We start from the raw sequence: 22,994 nt of genomic DNA on the forward strand, positions 1-22,994 counted from the left end.
TCTACTTTATTTCTAGTAGGTAATAGAAATTTACTTTACCTACAATCGATATCTGGCACTGATTGAAGGTACTCGCTAATGCTAAAAGGTAACTAGTTGCGAAGACATTATCGACTACTTTTAATCTGTAGATATTTCAAACTTCCTTCCTTACCTACATGTTACCAGTAACACATTTCGCATCCTATATTTCTCATTCGACATTCGTATCGAAACAACATCTATCAAAATTCATTTAGTCCAGAATAAAAAAAACATCACGTAGAAAATTTATTCGAAAATAAAACTTTATTACAAAACAGTTATTTCAGTTAACACATTTCGGAACGTTCGGTCTGCAGACGGGTTCGACGATGGTTACGTTTTGCCCGCACGGTGGACAAGGTGGACAAGGTGCACAAGGAGCAGGTGGACAAGCTGGAGGACAACATGGATCACAGGGTTGAGTGCACGGAGGACAACAGGAACAGCTTGGTGGAGGACATATCTTCACATCGCATGCAGCACGGCACGGTGGATAACATGGTTGACAGGGTTGAAGGCACACGGGTTTGCAATCCACCTCGCAGACGTATTGCATCTCGAAGGGCAGGTCGTTTCGTACGGTGAGACATTTGCCTTGGATTAAGTAGCAGTAGGCTAGAGCCAGGACGGGGTTACCGCTGTAGGGTAGGTGGTGAGGATCGGGCACATGTGCGAATATGTCGATGTGCGTGTATTTTAAGGGAGAACAGCTACAGGCTCCGTGCTGCAATCGATACGAGGGGGTGAGAACGAGTGGTCGAACGAGGCGGGCCGAAGGGGGATAGGCCGGCTAAATGAGGCTTTAAACGTCATTGTAATGGAAAAGCTTTTTAATCTGCCATTAATGCCTCCTCGCGGTACTTATGTTAAGCTGATCGCCCATAAAAAATTCATTCCGCCATCCTAAAGAGGGAAAAGCGTGAGATATGTAGGTGTGTATAAAATTGCTTGCCGACGGATATTGGTTTAAAAACGATGTTAACACGATACCTCTTCAAATACCGTGTTATAGGACTGCGGTAACTTATTGAATAATACTAGTTAAATATAACCATCGCGTGAGGAAATGAGATTAATTTCGTAGAATGGTAAGTTTAATCGGTCATGGATTAGCACGAGACTGATTATCTGAGTCTAGTGAAAGAAGATCAGGCTTGGCGGTTATTTATCCCCTCGTTTAAGCCTCCGATTATCGTAGTTATTACCTGTACCTACTATACAGATTGCAGTTTCTTTCTTAGCCAAACGCTGTCAGTATATTCTATAGATCAACGTAAGAAAAATATGTGTCACTGGAAGCATCGTTAAAATGTTACAACAAAAGAACGACGTAGAAAATGATCGGTAACGAACGTGCGTTGCTACGGTGCAAAATACGAATAGATCAAGAACCATTACATCTAGTAGTAGTCAGAAGGTATCGTGATAATATCACGAAGTAACTTTGACGAGCAATAAATGAGAACTTCAAAGAGTAACAAATTCAGTCTTTTGCCGCTGCCAATCTTGTATTGACAGGAATAGCGAACATTTTGAAGTGGAGTTGCGTAACTGTGGTCGTAGAAGTATTATGATGCCCTCTGACCACTACTAGACATAAATTATATTATATAATTTATAACTCTTTAACGATGCTTCCAAAGACAGCTATGATTAGATGATATTTATTCCCTATCGTGACCTATAAAATGTACTAACAAAACTGGGACACGCCACATGTTTCTCTGTCGTACTGATATAGATACAACTGCGTCAGTTTCAGATCATCGACTGGCTAGTTCAGCGGGAAGCCTGTAAAATTAAGTTTAAGTATAAATTTCCACGGGCTAGGCTTCTGTCTGGCTGGCTTTCCCGAAAGAAACGTCACGAAAGAGGAACCGTTTGGCCAACGTCAGAACTGGAGCACCTGTTGGAGATTCGGGAAAATCGCCAGCGCTCCAGGCGATGTCCAAGTGAAGGTATTTCAGAGCTGTTTCTGATCGAGTGCCGTGTTAAAAGTTGCGATTCTTCACGTCTAAGAAACGAGATAAATTTCTCACTTAATAGGTTCTAAAATATATTTTACCTTATCCAGGCCGGAAGCCATGATTAAAAAGGCGGATGGATTTTGGTGTCCTCTGTTCGTCACGCTACTGCCTTTAGGCGGCGCTTGGTAAATATCGTCGCCTTCCGTTCGACCTTCGTGGAAGTGGAAGTCCTCTCTTCGTATCCTTGATATCTCGAATGGATCGCCCATTGTCTCCCCGGAAGCTTGGAGTTTCTCGGCGTTGCTGACTAAACGCGCCACTGCATTGTCCATAGCGATCTGGAGTAAATAGTACAATAATTTATATCACAATGGGACGATTTTGAAGTTCGTTATTTCAGAAACGCTTACCGAGTATCCGCGACCGACGGTGAGCATCGCGTGGTTTGTTAGCGTCGCGACAGTGAAAATATGCGGATTAACCGAGCACAGGGCCATTTCTTTCATGTGACAGAGAGCATCGGCCATAGCCAAGCGACCATCCGCGTCCGTATTCGAGACACGTACCCTGACGCCGGACTTAGCGGTGATCACCTCGTCGGCGACGTAGGAATTCTCACCGATGCTGTTCCGTACCACGCACAGAGCCACCACAGCCTTCACCGTCGGTGGTTGCAGCAAATTCACCACCTGTCAACATCAAATCCTTCCTACGGCTACTTTCATAAACATACCAAACGTATAATACTTTTAGCAGTTAACGAGACTATGCGCTCTCTTTTAATCTTCTTACTGTCTCGATTAGGCATTAGGAAATACAAATTACATGGCACAGTTGTACCATTGATTATCCCGATCGCAGAACCGTGCTCATAATCATATCGACCAAATTGTCGGTTTAATCATCGTAAAATGAAACGCTCGAGTTAAATCCCTCCTATAGATTACGCCCGATACTGTCTATAATTTCACTAGCCACCTCCGGCCGAATCGGTTAACAACCTTCGAATACGATTGGAAAAAGTTGCAACAAAGCGAAATAGGAAGCGCAGGGAAGCCTTTTACGAACTATCAAACGTTTCACTTTGATACCGCAGCGTTTAAACGCATGAACGAACAATCTGTTATAGCGAAGCACCTGCATGAATCCAGCGCACGCTGCTGCTCCGCATTTGTCCCTCGACATGCCGAACATCGAGCCGCCGACCTTAAGGTCGGTGCCGCCGGTATCGTAAGTGACACCCTTAGCCACAAGCATAACCGTTTCCAGGATGCAGGCAGGATTAGGCGGCTCATAAGTCAGAAAGATAATTCTACCCGCGTGTCGGGGTATCATGGAGGCTGCACGGTTCACGCACGCGAACAGAGGATATTCCTGCAGCAGAGTTTCCTGGTCGGATACAACCTGCATCGTCACGTTTGTACCGCAGAACAACTCCGCAAGGTACTCTTCGACTCTTGGGGGTGCCATTCTTTCGGGATCTGCGCCACCTGCAGGCAAATCGCGTGAAATTAGCGTAGGAAATGAGATTTCGAGCTATCATCCGGGCTAATTCGAAGCGGTGTTATTGGGACGATTTTACGTTCGGAAATGAGAAAGATCGAGCTGTTGAGGAAATTAGGGCGTAATAGGGTTGAACTTTGGGTGGTAATTTCTTGAAAGTGTCTACTCTGTTATGGGATACACGCGAGGGATAATCATTGTTGGTATGGAAAGTAGAGAGGAGGGCGAGTCAACGACACGGTCGGAAGTGCAACACAAGGTTTATTTTCTTACGAGGTTTGTAGACATGAGTTCTCGCCACTTTGCCGAGTGCAAAGCTGAAATATAGATATGACGGAGTATTGTCTCTTAAATTTCTAGAGATTTACACGTCCGACCAATTACCGCGCTGCTTCCCTCGGAGCTTCTACAGAAGATTTTATTGAAAAAGGGCCGGCAAGGTTAAAAACGATTGCGAATGCTGGTGCACTCTGCAAAGTAGAAGCAATGCAGGTCGTTCTACACGCTTCGAAACTCCCTCAATGACGCGAGTAGATTCTTCTAGCCAGGCCATACACTCCAGCGGTATAAAAAAGAGATGGTAAAACGAGAAAGAGTCTAACGAGCGACGAGATTTTGGCTTTTTGAATCTACGGAGTACTTGAGAAACCCTCGTTCCCATTTCTTTTGTCTGTAGTTTCACAAAGAGTTAATATCGTATTAAAAGTAACATTACGCTTAATCTACGGAATAATTCGCCCGTTAAAGATCATCAAAAAATACGCGCGTTCCTTTCTATTTGCTGGTCGAACAGTGCGACTACGACCGATTTTTTTCTTCCTTTAATAATCGGCCTATTCTCTGTGAGTATTATTTCAGCCAAACGGATCAACGTTTTTGTCACCTCTAATATTATTTTACGTTAACAGAGGCACGAGAGAGACTTGAACAGTAGATTACCGGGAATTCCGTTTAAAATTTTTACGCGACACGTTTCTTCCATCGGATATAGAATTTTTTCGGACCCATAGTTTTTTAGCAACGAGAAATTAATACGATCCACGTAGTTGGAAGCGAACGGTCAGCGAACGAGGCGAGGAGAAAAAATTCAGGCGAATAATCAACTGAAAACTGAAAACGGCAGTAATTGTTTCTCGAGCGTCCAGGGTGGAAGTACGGCCTGGTATTTTAAACATTGGAGGGAAAGTGCATCGGCGCCGGCGTAACGTCGCGCGAAAACGTATATACGCAACTTTTTCTCGCTTAATTAAACGCCCGAGATTCTTGGGGAGAACGAGCAAGTGGAACAGCCTGAAATTTACATTCCCCCGACCGCGAGGAACGCGAATAAAATGTCGAATCGCTGCGTCTATGTCGAGGAAAAAGTATTCGGGCGATGGCCTCTGAAAAATGTTCCGTCGTCAACGTCCCAGAGTAAACCAGAGGACGATCAACGTTGTCCAGGGACGAGGCAAGAAATTCCACCGAGGAATCCATTTCGAGTCAGTCCCTTTAAAATAAAGAGCACCGATAATGTTTAAATGTTTGAATATTAAAATGGCCCCCAGAGGGACTTTGCTGAAAGGTACGAACACGAAGATTCACGCTCGACCAGTTACTCCAAACGAGTTGTCAGCCGCCAGCGATTTTTCCTTCTTCTCCTACGTCCTATTTCTCCAAGGGAAGTCCGCGAAACGGAAGTCGGCGGGGCCATTCTTCGGCCAGTGCGCTCGATAAAGTAGCAGGAATCTCTCTCGGCCCAGGCAACGACTTACCGATGTCCCTCGCCACGTATCTTCCGCTCTCGAGCGCCGAGGCCAACTTCACGATACCCTGAAGCTTTTTACTGCAAATCGGACTCCATACGGCCAGTTGACACGCCTTGTAGCATCGGTCTGGACATGTTTCTCGAACCTCCAACGGCTGCACAGAACCGGCAAAGCGATTTCGTGGTTACAGAAAGTATCATTACCAATCAACTTTGAATAGGGTCTTTGAAGGATTAACAAGTTTCCTTATTATCGAACTCTGCAGCTTTGGTTTGACTGGCGAATGGAAGGATGATGGTGATATTGATAGAATTATCGGCAGGTTTGTTTGAAAGGTCAGGGACATAAACGGATCGATGACCAATTTACAACTTACGCCAGTCACAGCTCGATATGATAATTTTATCGTAGCTGCGGAATAGATGGAAATAAAAAAAATAGGTCGTGGACGTATTCGAATGAACGACGACCGTGGAGACGGAAATCCTGTAAACCAATCGCTTGAAATCTTCTAAGCTTCTGTTCGAGCCTGTTTTCTGTACTAAATTGGAAGAAACGGAGTTAACGGAAACAGAAATACCATCAATTACTAAGAAGAAAGCGGGCGTACCGAAGAAAGCTTGTCTGGACTGAAAAATCGATATGGAATTAACCCCAAGAGGCTAGACACGATGTCCAAGTGACGGCGAATTTTCTGTAGCGTGAAAAAAGGATGCAACAGCCGTTTTGCTAAAATATCATCCCCTTAGAACCCGTGTACCATAAATCATTAACAGGAACGAGACCATCGTCTCAATCCCTCGAGCTTCCTTTAACTACACAAATTCCGTCGTAAAAAAAGTTGATCCTACGAGACATCTGACACGGATCAAAGAGGTCAACGTTCACGTTGAAACAAGATAAGCGGTTAAGAAGTTGGTGGAGCGCCAACGAAGACGTCAGTTCCTGCGGAATATTTCACTAGCCAGAGAGAACCAGTTTTCGCAACGTAGACACGCTGCCCGTGTTCGGTTTCTAACGCAGCTTCTTAGCTGCCTTTGTTTCTCCACGCGGAAAATATTAAAGCGGATAATCCTCTTAGTGGATCGCTCGATTTATAAGCGGGCTGGCCACGGAACACGTATGTTTCGTTCGAAAGTTCTCGAATTAATCCCCTTAACATTTCGCTCCTCGACCCATTGAGAGCTTGTTTTCCTCCTTCGTTTTCTCTCCCCTTTCTCAGCTCTTTCTGACCGTTCTGCTCTTTAAAAATCGCCATATTTAGCATTACTTTTAATCCTCGCTCTTTCCTCGAACGCCTGTTTCTTTCATCATGGCACGAGGCAAGTTTCAGCATGGAAGATGGTTTCTCGTCTTCGTTATCCGAACGCCCGGCATAGTTCCGCGTTAATGTATTCGCTGCTCGTATCGGAGCCGCGTGTCTGCCTACCCGATAGCTATTATTTCGAAGTAGGTGAATAGTTTACGAGTATATACATGTTGGCGATATCCTGCGAGAGCTTGAAATCGAGGCAACGTTATGTAACAGATTAGGCTGTTAATACATCGCGAACAGTGTTTCCATTTCTCCAACTTGTTAGCGAATGTAGATCCCTCGCGTCAGATTTACCGGTTAATATTTAATTTCCAATCTCTCGTCCGCCACATATGCTTTCTATCGAAGAATTTCTTTCTCGTCGAGCTCGAACTTTGTTAAAACGTTATAAATATCTGATTCATTTCCATTATTGTTTTAGTTCTTTTGGAAAATTGGAAATAAAATTTCTTTTCGGAAAATTCCGATCGGAAAACCAATTCACTGAGAGAACCACGACAGATAATTTTTTAATTACACATTTTCTATCTGTTATGCTTTTCCTTTAACTTACACTCCAATCGAATATCTACAATTTTTCTGAGATACTCTCTGATTATCGCGTCGCTTCTGCTTATTTTTTGTTCCTTGTAATATCTCGTCGAAAGGATAAAATTCGTCTAGAGCGACACGTAGATAATTTCACGGCATGTCTCAAGATCAATAACGGCGAAATTCCGAATGTTTAAAAGAACCCGGGAATTTCAATCGAAGCATCTAAAATTCCGGGAGCACCGAAAGACAAGTAATATTCGAACCGGGGTTAAAGTACCTGCAGCTATTTTAATCTTGTCGCTGACCGTCTCCTGATCTCCGTCGACGAAAACGAGCTTTCTGACAAAAACGCTAATCAAATATCCGAAAAAAGCGAATTAAAGGAACCACGAAGCGATAAACGAGGGAGGACAGAAATAAAAACGAGTCACAGCAAAACGAGAGAAAGAGGGTGGGAGAGGAAGGGTGAGAGAACTTCTACGAGAAGAAGAGCAAAGGAACGAGACGTTCTACAAGAAGAAGGGTGAAAGTGTCGAGAGGATGAGAAACGGAAGTACCTCAGGGTACGGAAGCGACGAAACGAAGAGACGACGTTCACAACGGCGTTCCGATTACGCGGCGTCGGAATTCCGAGGGCGTCTTCCGGTATTTGGAAAACGATGCTCCGTATTCGCGAGACCCGCCTCAGGAGGATGGCTAAACGACGGAGGAAGTGCGGGCCGACGAAAGAAGGAACGAGCTACGCGTCGATGGCCCAGACACACAGAGCCTGGACCCTCGAGTATTTCGCTAATTAGGTCGCCTTGCCGGCCGCCTGGATTTAGGAACGCCAAGCATCCACTACTCTTGGCAAGACGAAACTCCCTACTACGTTACCCCTTCAACGTCTTATACCGTTTTCCCCTACTTTGGCCGAAGAAGGTGCGTGGTGCTTCTTACTTCCTGTGTTCGTTGCTTAAAGCTGCAATAGCAATGGAGATACGAGTTTCGTTTCGGAGATAAGGGACGAAAGTCTCTAGGCAGTTGTATCCGAAACAAGGAGCGTATAACGTCGACAGGACGAGGTGCTACGTTTTTGAGAAAGAGATAATCTTTTTTGGCACCTGGTTTGCTGGCGGATGGCTAGCCACGCGAGCGGTATGTTTGGAATTTGAAAAGAGCGGCTGTTAATTTTCTAATGCGATTAAATGGTATTAAGTGGAACTGATACAGAAACGGGAATTCGGTGTAACTGTGTGTACAGCGGGCATTAGCGAATAACCAAGTTTCGAGCGTTAGAAACGCGTGGCAAGAGGTGCATTTGAGATTAGGATTGAAAGGGAGTGAATAGCGCATGGCCACTCAATGTTCTGGGCGAACGTTGGTGAAAAAGAGATTATGTTCGTGCAAATGTATGAGCGATTTAGTCTCCGAGTCAGTATTCAGAGTTTTATCTTGTTCTCTGGACTCTATTTTATAATTATTTTTAATTGTCCTAACCGGGTTTTACGTGGTATTAAATCTGGTTTATAGCTCGACCTTTTTATCTTTTCACAGGCAGGTCGGACAAAAATTTCTAGAACAATATCGCATATGTATTTTGTGGGACATTTCAAGATTGAATTTACGTTGATTTTAATTAAACCCGCATTAGAAAGGATTTAAATGCGTGTATGTAATTTCTAAGGATAACGAAGCAGCATGTTAACCCAAATATCAGCAGTATCAGTTTTCCCTGCTAATTAATCTTGTCTCCGTGTGGCGTTATCGATAATTTCGCAGGCAAGATACCGCGCCGATACGATTGACCAATGTCAAACAGGCAATTCTGGTACAGAACACGGCTCGTTTCCGATCGTAATTCCGATTGTCAGGTATATCATGTGCTTGTGAGAACGAAGCTGTAATCAAGCGTAGTTTCGCAACCTGGGAAGACATCGATGAACAATGGGGACTCGTAAGACACACTTATCCATCATCCGCAGCTCGCGTTGCCACTGCCGCTGACGGGTGTTGTTTAATAGCTCTGTTGACCGCGCGTTTCGGAGCTGATACCTGTCACGCGCTGCTGTTTACTCAAAATGTCGTCGAACCGGAAACGCTTAGGATTTTATTCGCTCTAGTAACCAGACGACTATCTGGGATCTTCCCATCATCCACGGAGAACCATCCTCGAGCTGACATCTAGAATCACGCGTGGAAAAGCATAGTTACGAAGTACCGGAAAACAGCGATTATTAAGGAATGGAGGAGAGACGACCTTGACCGGCCAATTGATTTTCTACGGGTTACACTCGATGGTCGTAAATAAATCAGAAACGAAACTTTTCAGCGAAATTGCTTTCCGGCGTGTAATTAACGTCTACCATCGAGGGGATAACGAGGTAATCTAGAACGTTCACTTAGTGGAGTTGTACCAAGACCAGGATCAATCGTTTATCCAGAGACTAACAGAGCATTTGGAACAAGAGTTGCGCAGCAAGTATTACTGTCTCACTGGTTTTCGATGACTGAGCGTACGGTGCCGTTGGTTATGGATTAAGATGTCAGAAGGATCGGCTGAATTCATTCGATCCTTGCCAATCCACGAGAATGTGACGATGGATTTAGGTCGGTTTAGCGAACGGGAGTCGACCAGCCAATCAAACCCGGGACCAGGTTGAAACACGGGAAGCTGAATTCCTTTCAAACACAGGCCACAGGCTTCCTATTCTGCGAGCGTAGTCCGCACGCCAGCGGCCTGTGTTGTCTCTGTTTGATTGGTTTAAATGGCGCGGCAGTGACCACAATTCGACCGACTATCTGGGAAACGCTTTAACCAGCCGTGTTGCCTACAATTGAGCGGCGCGCGTTTATCAGCAACGTTGACGTTACTAATCTTCGGTTGCTCCACTTTCTTCCGGGAGCTGTTCGATCTGTCATGCTCCAGTCAGTTTCCGTCGTTTCCCCCTTTTTACTCCCCCTTTACCACTCTCTACTTTGGTTCATCGATACGCTCCAACACCGACGAACGTAGGCAGAGAGTCTCTACTTCTCGTCCGATTGTCTCGTTTGTAACTGGTTAAAATTGTTTTCGGTAGTTCTCTGACCAACGCGATTTCAATATTTGATAAAGACACGCGACCGAGGAAAGCGATCGTTCACGGTATTTTGAGCGTTCAATTTGGCTATTCGAGTGAACTAACGTCGAGTACTTACTACGTAGAGGCCTTCTAGAGCTCCAAGAAGCGTGACCAGCTCGACGTTCTCGAAGCGGATGTCTGGTAGAAGCGCAAGCAGCGGACACCTGACGCCAGCCTTCAACGCTCTGTTTAAACATGAATTCTCGTTTAATAAACAGTCGAACGAGAAAATAAAGGGAAAACGGAAGGCAGTACACGGTCGGTCGAAAGTAAAATTAACCCGATTCCATTATCTTCGGAAACGAAAAAGGAAATAATATATCAATGTCAATCTTGACAGCAAAATGAGAAATCAGGATCGATTTTAATAATCATTAAACCATGATTGAAATCAATTGCATGGAATAGGAATAACCCGCGATAAATTTCGTATTGTCAAACCATCGTTGCTTTCAACTTAAAAACATTTAAAAACTGTTGAGCTGACGAATATTAAATAGAAAAAATACAGAGGAAAATATCGAGCTCGCGTTTCTACGTATAAAATGTGTACGTATCCAATATTTCACCCTATTGCGAGTCATGCTCTCTCCAAAACACAATTTCCTCCCCTGAAATCGTGTCTTTTGTTCGACGCGTTTAAACTTCGGAACGGTGTCATTCAAAATCAAGGAATCGTGACCAATATCGGTTGAAAGTTATTCTTTCCTCCTCGTTTCGCTGCGGTATTTCAGCTGTCACGCTCGCGAGTGTCGTCAATGTGCACGCGGAATCCCACGTGACAGTCCTCGCGGCGTTTCTAGTGTCAGCTCGTGGAATTTCATTTTTCAACCGAATTTCGGGACGCTTGGCTCGCGTGGAATTTCACTTCCTTCGCGCCCGCGCGATTACCAGACCCTATCTTACGAGATCGAGCGATGCTCAAGATTTCTCATAGTGGAATTGCTTGATTAATCGCCTCGAATTGAGAAGGGAAAGTCGTTGAAAAATTAGGGGAGTCGTGAATAGCGGGCCGAATTAATATACCTATCTACGGACGCCAGCACGTTTGTATAGAGATATATGAAAGAATAATAGTTCAGTTAAAAAAAATACAGAGACATTAAATTTTTATAAACGTTTCCATTTTATTCGCCACTTAAAATTATTAAATTTTGGCTAATTAAATTTTATTCCATTTTCAATTACTTCGAAGTTATAACACCATTCTGTATATTGAAACTCCAATTCATAAAAAAGGGTTCTACTATATTAACGACATCGATCCCTTTTCTCTTATAAATTTCGAGCACAGTGTCAATTTTCTGAAACGTGTGAAATCCCTTCCATAACTACGGTATTCGTTAAAAGTTTCTACATTGCTCTGGGTTGTTTGATCCTCCTTTCTAAACGCATTTATCTTGTTCTTTTGCTATTTCCTTACCGTCTTCCGCTTGTATCTTCTATTTCCGCTCGCGGTCAGACTCCAATCTTCGATGGCCGTTTAATCGACACCGTTTGACAAACGGTTATCCCTTTTCTAACCAAGAAAACTGGGTGTTATCGCAAAGAACCTATCAACGTTCGTCGAACCTCGGCGCGTTCGACGTTTATTCCGCTTCCGGCGTATTAAGCGCGACAGTAAAAGGCGGCTCGGGGAGAGAAACTGTTATCTTGGTGCACCCTCGATCATGAATATTTATCTCTCGTCCCACAGCTTCGCTTCATTCCGTATTTATTAAGCGAGAGACAGTCGCGAATCAAGCGTGCCATCGCCATAAATAGACAGGGTCGATCCTCCGTTAAAAACTGATAGATCCGATGAATCATTCAGCCGACCGTGCACGAACAACCCTTCCACCCGGGCTCGGCGGCTACCTATTCCGTGTATGTTCTTATAAATATTCAACAGCTCTATTTATCTTTCCTCCTGGAGGACATCCATCATATGAAACGAGAGAACCTTCCAATCGAGATAGGTGTGAACGCTACTCCGCTTTCGACCAATTCTGCGGGGATTAACACGATGAAGACCTAGCCAGATATCTCGAAATTTCGTGTTATTGGTAGTTGGCGTTGTTTGAAGGTTAGTAGGGATCATCGAGGTCGTATCACGTTTACAAGGTTATTACAAGGCCAATGAAGTCGTACTAACGGCTAAAAATCACGAAAGTTCACGTCGCGTTATTGATATCCGCGGTATCATCGAGAACATGTCATTGACACTCAAAGTATCATAAAAGTCGCGTCATTGACAGTCGAAGGTCGTTTGAAAATCCACAGGGATTATCGAGATTGTAAATCAAAGATCATTTAATAGAAGTAAAGCTCGTAACGCTGTCATTTGAAAAAAAAAAAGAAAAAAATGAGGAACTTTCTCTTTTTTTTTAAAAGTAGTTCGACCGTTCGATAATTACGGAAATTGTTAGAATAGTTGAATAATTAGGATAGGAAGTTGAAGGTAGTAATATCAAACGGCACATGTGAGCGGACGTCCTCTCCTATATATAGTCAAACTTGTAATCTGAAAATTCACGCGGCTCGTTAGGCGATGGTTTGTCGGTCAATTCGATTAACCAGCTTCTCTCGGCGATGCACCATCCTTTTTCGCCGCGAGCAAACATTTCGGTCCCGATCGGACAGCCGTGCCCACGGGAAGGCAAAGTTAACCGCGTTATCCCACGCGAAACCTCCTTCGTTATTCAACAATCGTGTAATCCGAGTTCGTCTAATGAGCCTGCACTTTGATCTCCCGCACCAATTAAGCCGTGCAATTAATAAGCAATTACGTGGTGATTAGCTCTGGGTAATCCGCTTGTTCCTTTTTCCCTTTCGCGGGAAATTACTGACAAATATACACTACCAAGTCTGATCAATCCCACGCGCAATCCAACTCAGATTAGCCTAAAAAATCCTACTAAGAATATCTCTTATTAAAAAGATATTTATTCGATACTACCTTTTGACGCCTTTAGTGGCCGCCTCGGCGAAGCTGCGAACGTCATGGTAATCCATGTTGAGCGGCCCGGTCGGACTGTAAATGAGCCTTTTCGCGGGCAAATTGATGGACAAAACCGCACCGATCACGCCCAGAGCGGAATCGATCTGGGCAGCGCTGAACAGCACCGTTTTGAACGGCTCAGGCTCATCGAACCCCGGCGCGCAGCCCGACACCAGGATTATACCATCGTAGTCGCAGCTGCAGATGTTCGGCTCGATTTTCAGCTGACACGGCATCCATCTGAAACGAATCATTATCCTTGTTAGCCTTGCTCTCCGCTAATTGTCGTGCCCCCGGGCTTTCCGAGTGATTATTTGTCAACGATGTATCCCGTCATAAGTCTTAAACAATCGACCACCATCGACGTGTGGTCTCTCGATCGTTTTCATTCTGACACAATTGACGCAAGAGGCTAGCCCAACAGCTACTCCGGAGAAAATGGAAGATCAAATCTTACCCTAATGAGAGATTTGGACGTGGATGGAATTATTTTAGGAGGACAGATCAGATTTGGCGAAAATCTTTGACGTTTCGGTTGGAATATAAAGTCTGTTTAATTGCAAAGACGGTATAGGCGGTATTCCGAGCTTTAGACTTAAGAATGGAAATCTATCCACGCTGTGAGTGACTCAATTACACGACACAGGAAAGATCGCTGTTTGAATCTTGATGCAGCTGTTCTCTTGGAATTGGTAATTCTAGAGATAAGGTTCTCTTCGTTTGAGAGTTGCGGGTCATTTGACGTAATAAAATCAGAATGTATCTCTTGTATAACGAATGAGAGACTTTTATGTTTAAATAGAATTTCTTTATTACTGTGAGTTCAGAGACAACAGCAACTTAAAAAACACATAAATCTCGCCATTTTAGAAATGGCCATAGTTTCGTTCTTCGATTCGAGATCTATCGTATGCCATCAACTTTCAGTTCGAACATCTCCCCCTTAAATGTTAAATCCACCATCTCTTTATCGTTTCCTCCTTTCTCGAAACTCTATACAAAATCTCAATTTTCCGAAAAACGTTAAACACCCTCATCTCGAGTCTCTTTTAACGAAAAGTTGAATGAGTTGAGAAACTCCGCTTGAACTGGTATTACGTCGGAGGAAATTTCGTACGAGTTTTTCTAAGAATTTTCGAATCCCACGTGGTGCAGTTACACGCGTCGAAGGAAAGTTTCCTTTGGCTTATTTTCGCAGACTCGCGACCACATCGAAGGAGGCAGGGGCATCTTCACGCAAGTTCGCGAAAGCAACTCGACCCCTCAGGGGCGGAGGTGTTAGATCGTGCAGCAACTCGTATGCTTTTGTCTTCGTTACCTATCTATAGCCGCGCTTCACACCGCTCAAAACAGCCGTGAGCATTTATCACGTACAAATATACGAAAATTCGGACGGTATGCATGATCTGACACTCGAAATTTTGCCCTGTGGATTTCACTCCAGATTTTTGATCTCGTAAAAAATATATTCCTTAATAAAAAATTTGTAGCGGCACTCGACGGTAAAATTCATAACAGTTTCCGTCCAGTGAATCCGTTACACAAAAACCGTGTTTACCAATAGATTAGTTTATTATAGATCCGACAACCTTAGGCGGTTACCGAAGGTTAATCAAAATCCGTCGCTTTTGTCGTGATCATAGGCCTCCGAGTCAACTACCCGAAAAGTCAAAATTCGTAAACAAGGTCGAGAGTTCAGCGTCCGTTGGGATCTTTCGAGAACATCTTCGAAATTAAAATCCCGACGCCTTTTGTCAACTCTGACGGTTATAAATATAGCGAACAGGGAAGCGAGGCAACCTTTGTTATCGAGTGACACGAGCAGTAACAGCTAAGTTGATACTTCTCCGGCGTCGATATATTCGTAATCACGAATCAAGCCAGCAGTTGTGTTATACGACTAGTGTACACGTAGGGTATACTTTAATAAATTATATTGTTAAATATACTCTGGAGTTTTTAAACCTTCTATCGCCTACATATACCTCAAATTTAATACTTATTCCTTGTAAATATTAAAATTTTGTATTATTATTTATTCGTATTAATATTTGCTTGAGCCTCGTTGAAGTTTCGTACAGAGTATATACGTCTTTCTCAAAGTTTCAATTATAAAGTTATAATGTTAAAACAAGTATTATTACTTAAATAAAAATATTTTGGTGAACTTGTTGACAGATCCCTCACCGACTTCGATGATTTTTGAGTATGTTGTCGGAGGCATAATGCTGTAAAACTTTTTCCTATACATGTAACTGTCGGTCAGCCCTAGTTTCCAACATATTCGCAAGAAACTGCCGGTACCAACACGTTGAATCCTGGCTATCTGTTCGTATCTGTGATACAGTCGCGAGCGTAGTCGACACTTTCGCCACTTGGCAATCTGTCGATATCCATCAACCATCGATTTATTTATTTTCGTATCATACTTTACGGATCAAATTCAGCTGCTGCGAAAAACTCGATCACAACTACATATACCAATGTTCCGAGTTGTGACTCAACGCAAGATGAAAAAAATTATTATCTTATAATTAATTTATTATTATGTTATGCAGTTGTTGTCAGATTAACAAATTTTTTATACTACTATTAGCAAATATCTCGAAGACTATGGATGACCGATGGTTACATACATAGAAAAAAGTTATTCAAAATAATTCCCCGCAACAAAGCCAAAAATCATCGGAGTCGGTGAGGCAGTAATTTTTTGACAAGTTCACTGGTATTTTTAACAAAAAAATATGCAGTTATGTCATAGTTGCAATAGAAAATGTATCAAATTGAAACGTACATTAGTTTCGTTTACAGAATTTAAGAAAATTGAAGTTCATTAAAAGTCACTTAACGCCAAACTTTATCGGAGTTTCGATAACTCGAACAACTTTCAATCGAAACTTGTTCCGAACGAGACTTATTCTTCCACAAGAAATATCCAATTAACCGTTAAAGAAGACGAAGAAATGTTATAAAACAACGTTCTTCTTAAGAAGACTGTAAGAAGCAAAATCGAAGCGTGGCAGTTTCTCGAAGTAAGCCGAGTGGACGTCGAGCCACTCCGAATCTGCACGAGTCCTCGCGGGTCAACGATTGCAGAAACGCACGAGCGTCTACGTGGCGAATTGTTTCACGGTCTTCATGAACTTACCTTGACTCTACCGCCATGGTAGCTCTGTTACCGACGTCCTTTCGGAAGAGAAATTCGAAAGACTGTTCTCTTCTCGAGATCGATGGTCTCTTTTCTGTTACTGGGCCACTTCGAAGGAATAGATTCGAAGGCGCATTGGATGGCGATTGAAAAATCGCGAAGAAATCGAGATGACGTTTCTCGACGTCGACGCGAGACACCGAAAGGACCGAAAGTATCGAAATATCAAAGAACAACGGCCAATCGACCGTTGTCCTTCACTGCCAGCTTCACATTGGATATCGATCCTCGTTCACTTGCTGCTTCTTTCCCTTTTGTTCTGTGTTCCTCGGCTTCTTGTCTTCGCGATCGATTTCTTTCGCACGCTGGATGCTCACTCTCCAGGATTTTTATGGACAGCCAGGAACGCTAGGGTGCACAGTGTTGCCACTGTTGCCAGTGTAGCCGTGATTCTTCCAGGAAGTGCTATGTATATGGTACTTTGCAGAATGGTAATTCTTGGCCAACTATGTTAGTGAAGATGGAGTTAAAGTTAATAAATGATAAATTTATACGTAGTATAACACTATGGAAGTAACAATAATATTTTTTAACGTTAAAAATACGATAATAAAAATTTATTTGAAATACTTAATGTCGTTAAAAAATTTAATAAAGCTGCGACATTTGGCTTCCACAATTGATAATTATGAAAGAGAATTTTTTACAAAATTTAATTAAAGAAACTGGTGTATTTCAATGAATCCTCGCTCGCTATTCAAATATCTAAACATACCTATCGTACGACGTTACCACGTTGACTTCTCTGCATAGCTTTTGAATTCATGCGGAAACCTAGTTTTTCATTAACATTTGAGGCATTTGTAGCGTAGATTGACTTCCTTATAATTTCTTTGAAATTTTGACGACACGTTATTTATCACATTATTTATGCATCATGCAATTTGCAGAGAGCCTGGCTTTACCGAGGTGGAAATATTCATCTTGAAAGTTTAAAGTTTTAACACGTAATTCCTATACATAGTAAGCCGTAAAAATGACTTTTTGATTAATTACAGGAAAACCGTTCCTAAAAAGTTATTAAAATGCTAATATGTTGTGTAAAATGTTTAAAAGAACTTAAAAAAAAATTTTGCCCTTGCCTCACTATTTTCGAATAAAAATAATGCGAAATATGTAATATCGGTAATTTCGGCGTTCAAAATACCGTATGTTACAGTACGAAGTTGCAGTCCTATCCATTTCTGAATTATTTGTTAGTGTACGCGCATAGTAAGTACAACAGCCAAGAAATTTCATCCTAGATGGAGAATCTCAGACATGTGTAAAGAATATGAGTTTCGAGTTATGAGATATCGTCGTGCTACAAATATCTTAAGAAAAAAGTGTGTAAACAGTTTTACAGAAAGTAATAAATTCGTTTCATGACATTTCCATGTAATCTTGTGCCAATTTTGGTGCGGTTCTTGAATACAGTTTTTCTGTGTTAGAAAACAGAAGTAAAACTAAAACTCTCTTTTTTAAAATCCGCCATATATCATCGCGTTAAAATACATTAACCTATTCGATTAATTATTTACTTTTATTAACAATTTCTCGATAACTATGTGATAAGTTCAAAATTCAGACAAAGGTTTCTTGTATTTCAAATTAGTTTTGCTCGAAATGTGAGAGTAGTCTTAAATTTTAAGGTTTATCTAAGAGCTACTTACCTTAACTTCTTTATCAGGTACGTCTTGCGACATCGGAAATTTTAGTAAAATTTTATGGTCTCCATTTCGATTATATTCCTGCTTCTCACGGAGATTCTATGGGGATTCTACGGAATAGATATTCTCTTGCCTCTGGTTCCTCGTAAATTTGCAACTTTACTTTTGTCGAAAACGACGATCGATAGATTTGTCGTACTTTAGTTCCAAGGAAATTTAACGATAAAGTCGTTCGATGCTGATGGCTTCTCTCGACAAACGCGATCTGATTCTTAATCCAAGCAATTCGTTGTGATTTTTAAATTACAATGGAGTCAGATTTGACAGATTCGAAAAAACGTCGGAACAGCTGGAACGATTTTCGACTCGTAGAGATATTGTAGAGTGCGTAAGCAAATTGAAACAGTGATACAGGAATAGAAAGAGAACTCTAGATATGTAGTGGCCCCTTGAGTCCTCGTCTAACAACATATACACGTTTGTACAGTAAATATGAAAGTTATAAGTGTTATATCGATCAACGAGTAGCATCAGTGTGCGTGTCTTATTAGACAATAACTAAAAGAATCTCTATGCAGCGTTCTCTTTCTATTTCCGTATCGCATCCACTTACACGGTAATATATGACTCGTGTATATACTCTGTCTTTCTACATATCTTTATGACCTGAATAAACGATAACGCTATCTAATCAATTGATTGACGTGATAGATTAATCTCGCGGATTACGCGTAGCGGTATTTGAATATGCGATTGATGAATGAACGGTATAACATAGTTGCGGGGTTTCATTTCGTACAATAAGAGATCTTTTTGCTGCAGTCGGCGCTAGAATTTGTTTATTAAACGCGTGAACGAGGTTACTGTCTTCAAATATCTGTTTCGTTATTGACAGAGTAAAATAATCTTATCGAGTAAAGTAGAGGAAAATGTAAATTGAAGTGCGAAATTCGAAATATTTCAACTTGAATAAATAACCAGGCAGACGATAGGTGAAGCAGGAATGAAAGTAAAGAATGATGAATTTTCAACACAACACGTACAAAACGTGATATATTTGTATGCAAAAAGAGAACAAAATAAATATTCACAGTATTTCATACAGATTCATTTTATATTTTACATATATCGTGTTTAACGCTGCTATTCTCTATAGATATGTCTATATATTGTTAAAAAAATAACGCATAATTTATGAGATATAAAACTTATAATAACATAGAATATCGTAGAATATACAATATCGTTCAGTATACAATTTGTGCGAACTGTTCGTCACGCTCTGTCAATACACGCCTCATTCATTTGCATATAGTGAATCATTCGTCGCGGGAAACTCTGACCTTAAGAATCCGAACCTTGCGCAACGAAACGCATTAACATCTACTTGATTCTTTGCAATCATATCACGATTCAATACTTTCGTTACACGCTAACGCAGGAGCGGACCAACAGGCATAGGTCACCGGTGTGAGCGTTCTACAAATGTCAGAGATCACTTTCTCTCGCATCAAACACGAATAACGAACGACGTTTTCCCGTATCGTCGGGGAGCGAGATAGATACACCGGATAATTTCTCGATTATCGGGAACATGAACTCTGCAAACGAGTGCTTGACATTGCCAAGGACCCGCGAATTCTGCTCTTGACTTTGAACAATGAGTATTAGACGCGCGTGTACGTATAACGTACAGTATGTTTACAAATTTGCGAAATAAAGATTCTATCGCAAATGGCTTGGTGTTCTCACGAAGTTTCGTGTGCTCGAACGAAACTTACGTTTTCTTTAAGTGCTTCGCATGGGAAGCTCGGATTGAAGAGGAAAACAAAGTAAGAGCTTGTCGATCTCGTCATTAAAAGACATAAAACGGACAAGACGGAAGAGGAACGAATATAAAGGAAGAGAACACGAGAGAAACGCGAGGAGGAAATCGAGTCAGCAGGGTAGATGCAGTTTCGCGTGCACCGATAAATGCCACCGTTTGTAGTCTGCAACTACCGAAGCGGGCTCGTTTGGGGAGTGTTTTAGGAAGTACCTTGGGGAAAAACCGACTGAATTTTAGTTCTCGGCATCTAGACACGCGTGATCGCATCTTTCCTGGAATCACTTCACTTAACGTAATTACTTCGCTTAAGTATGCGCGTGCACAGTCGGTCGATTAATATCGCGCGCCTACTGTTTCTTAAATGTGGTTCAACGAAGCCATTCGTTCATGCTTATAACTTTGTACTAGCGCCTACCCTGTAAAATTGCGCGTTTGTCTGGTTATTGGAAATAATAATAGCTGTATGCTGATTCTACAGGATGATTAATGAGAATACTACTAACAATATTTCTAGGGTCGTCATTTGACTATAATACTAACAAAGAATCGTAAAAATAGTGTAACTACGGGAAAATAATTCGCTCACCCTGAAGGTTTGTTAACACAACAGTTGGAGAGGGAAATGGAAATCAGCCTCGTTTTCGGAGAAGATCGAACAACACTGTAATCGCGTTCTGAATGTCGCACTAGGAACCTTCTCTCAAAGCCTTGTTCCTTTGCTGACCTCGTTGGTCACATCAAGCGAGACGTTCTTGAGCGCATTAAGCTTCTCCATGTAACCGACGTTGATGTGAAGCTTCCCAGTATCATCGACGATTCCTTGAAGAGGAGCAGTCTTTTCCGCGGCATTCGCGATCGAGGTCACCGACGAGGAAGCAGTCGCATTCGCTGCGTTCTGCTCGTTCTGTAACCGCGTGCTGCTCGCGTACAATCTTCGTCTTCCCGGGAAGTGTCTGGATATCTTCACCGCTAATGGATGAAGCAGATGTTGCTCGTACATGTCTTCTTGTGGATTGGCCGTCAACAGACTCACGATAATACCGACGATCACCGTCGACAGACTTCCTATGAGCGCGTAATACATGTACGTGATACTATATAAATATTCGAGTGGACCTCTGGCAGATGTTGCCTGGATCGCGTTAAGTAATGGCACGTTTTGATCCTGATTGTTCGTGAAGTTGAGCGCCGCGTCCAACAAGCGATCAGGCTGCGTGACCCAAGGAGAGAACGTGTCGTTCTGACAGTTCTCCGTCGACAGAGGAAGCGATTCCGCCTTGTGCATATTGCCGATACTCAAGTGTCCGAAGGTTATCCACAAAGTGGTCACGTGGCTGAAGATCATCCCAGTCGCAGCACCCTTCCAGTTGGCACAGGGAACCAACATAGCCAACACAAATACGCCAAGCAATGGACCGGAAGTCGCCGATGTCATCAGCAACGACGACTCGATTACTCCCGACAACATCGCCACGAGAAAGCTCACGCCTATTATCAGCACGCCGTAGATAACGCTGATCACCTTGATGAGGTGTAGCTGCTGCTTATCTTTCAACTCCCTGAGTGCGGGTATCTGACCAAGGAAGTCCTCGAACGTGACCGTGGCTAGAGAGTTGAGGTTCGATACCGCCAAGGTGAGCGCGCTGTTGAATAGAGTAGCCATCACGAGACCCAACAAACCGGGGAAGTTAAGGAACTTGTCTTCTACGTAGAACGGCACGATCTCGTCGAATTTCGAGATGTATCCTAGTGTGAGAGGATCGCAGTCCGCGTAGTTAGCGAAGATTACCATGCCAACAACCCAGGAGAGAGAGAACAAGACGAAGATTATCGGCATGTTGGCTAACATGGTCCTAAAAGAAGCACGAGATATTTTTCCATTAGGATGTGAAACACTATCAGGGTTAACGTTCATAGCGTTAAGTATAAGCCTAAGTATAATGGTAAGAGTTCCTGTTCGCAATTTATTCATTGTTCGTCAATCGATCGACTTTTATTTTCTACCTGCAACTCGTGCAAAACCGATTCGGGGTACATCTTACGAGCGAGGAACGTCATTAGATACATATACGGTCGACTTGATACTGTTGACCTTAGCTAGAGAAGGAGTATCTGCTGCTAAAAGTTTGGCCCGCTGCCATTTAATCCCAGTCCGGGTGCCAGGCGGAGGGCTCATTGATTATGTGGTAACGAGGAGTGCGGAGAAAATTTCACGAATCAGAAAACGGTAAGCGGATACGAACTACATGAAAATCTGCTCTGCTACCAAGGGGTTCTCGACGTTCGTAAATTTTAAACGTTTTATTTCACGAGATATGTAGGATTATTTACGTTTACGATCGGAGCTCTCATTCTCGCGACGAATCTCGGTAAAATCCCAATCGAAAGAGGAAAAAGTATCGTTGGATTTCGGACGAATTTCAAACGGTTATCCGTTCTGTGCGCGAACGTCCTAGAACAAAACAGCGACGTCGTTTTTCTTTCGCACGTTCTCACAATGAAAACTTTATCAATGCTGCTCGAAATTGCGTAATAAAGTGACAAATCGTTGGTAGTTTCGGATCGCTCGCTCGCACGCGGTTATACTCTAATAAAAATCCATACGGGAAAACATTTTTATCGCGAAGAGAGAACGCGTAACCATGGCCGCGATTATATTCTAATAAAAGTCCATTTCGGCGGGGCTTTTTATCGCAGCTACACCGACGCGTCGCTGTTCGGATTTATGTTCTAATAAAACGTCCGCGAGCATGGAATGCCAACGCGTGTCCTCGTCGATGTTTCGTTCGAAAAAGGGAGAGATAAATTGCCTCTGAAATCGGCTGTTCGTTTGTTTCATTTTTCCCCTGTACGGTAACACGACGGGACGGGTTATGCTTTTCACAAATATCACTTGTTCATTTCGCGAAACGTCACCAGAGATCTTTTCGCGTTTCGATCGTCGGTTATATAATCAACCATCCTGTACGGTTTCTTCCGAATCATTCGGAATTAACTTTCTTATCCCAAGGGAAGGATGAAAAGAAGTTCGCAAATTACTTTCGGCGGGAAGAAGTCCGCTTTTCATCGCAGGTGTTCGGCGATGAAAAACGGAGTTATCGCGTCATCGGATGAAAAGAAGCGGCTGTGGTTCTTAA

At 42.6% G+C, this 22,994-nt stretch overlaps 1 protein-coding gene across 12 annotated transcripts in view; it reads right to left on the bottom strand.

Annotated features, from left to right (window-relative positions):
* Nucleotides 1-673: 673 nt before the first annotated feature.
* Nucleotides 674-22,994, bottom strand: part of LOC126924390 (putative aminopeptidase W07G4.4) — a 213,603-nt gene continuing 191,282 nt past the window's right edge. For 9 of the 12 annotated variants that reach the window (XM_050738820.1, XM_050738822.1, XM_050738817.1 and 6 more), the window contains 7 exons: nt 13,131-13,412; nt 10,269-10,377; nt 5,249-5,396; nt 3,129-3,481; nt 2,402-2,680; nt 2,090-2,329; nt 675-927 (listed from right to left, as the gene is read on the bottom strand). In XM_050738820.1, coding sequence (XP_050594777.1) covers nt 886-927; nt 2,090-2,329; nt 2,402-2,680; nt 3,129-3,481; nt 5,249-5,396; nt 10,269-10,377; nt 13,131-13,412 — 1,453 coding nt within the window. In that variant the 3' untranslated portion in view covers nt 675-885. Of the gene's footprint in view, nt 928-1,853; nt 2,000-2,089; nt 2,330-2,401; nt 2,681-3,128; nt 3,482-5,248; nt 5,397-10,268; nt 10,378-13,130; nt 13,413-19,053; nt 21,711-22,994 lie in introns of those variants that run through there. The other 3 variants (XM_050738826.1, XM_050738824.1, XM_050738825.1) reach the window with 3 other exon arrangements.

The sequence above is a fragment of the Bombus affinis genome, chromosome 14, assembly GCF_024516045.1.
Source record: "Bombus affinis isolate iyBomAffi1 chromosome 14, iyBomAffi1.2, whole genome shotgun sequence".
NCBI lineage: Eukaryota > Metazoa > Arthropoda > Insecta > Hymenoptera > Apidae > Bombus > Bombus affinis.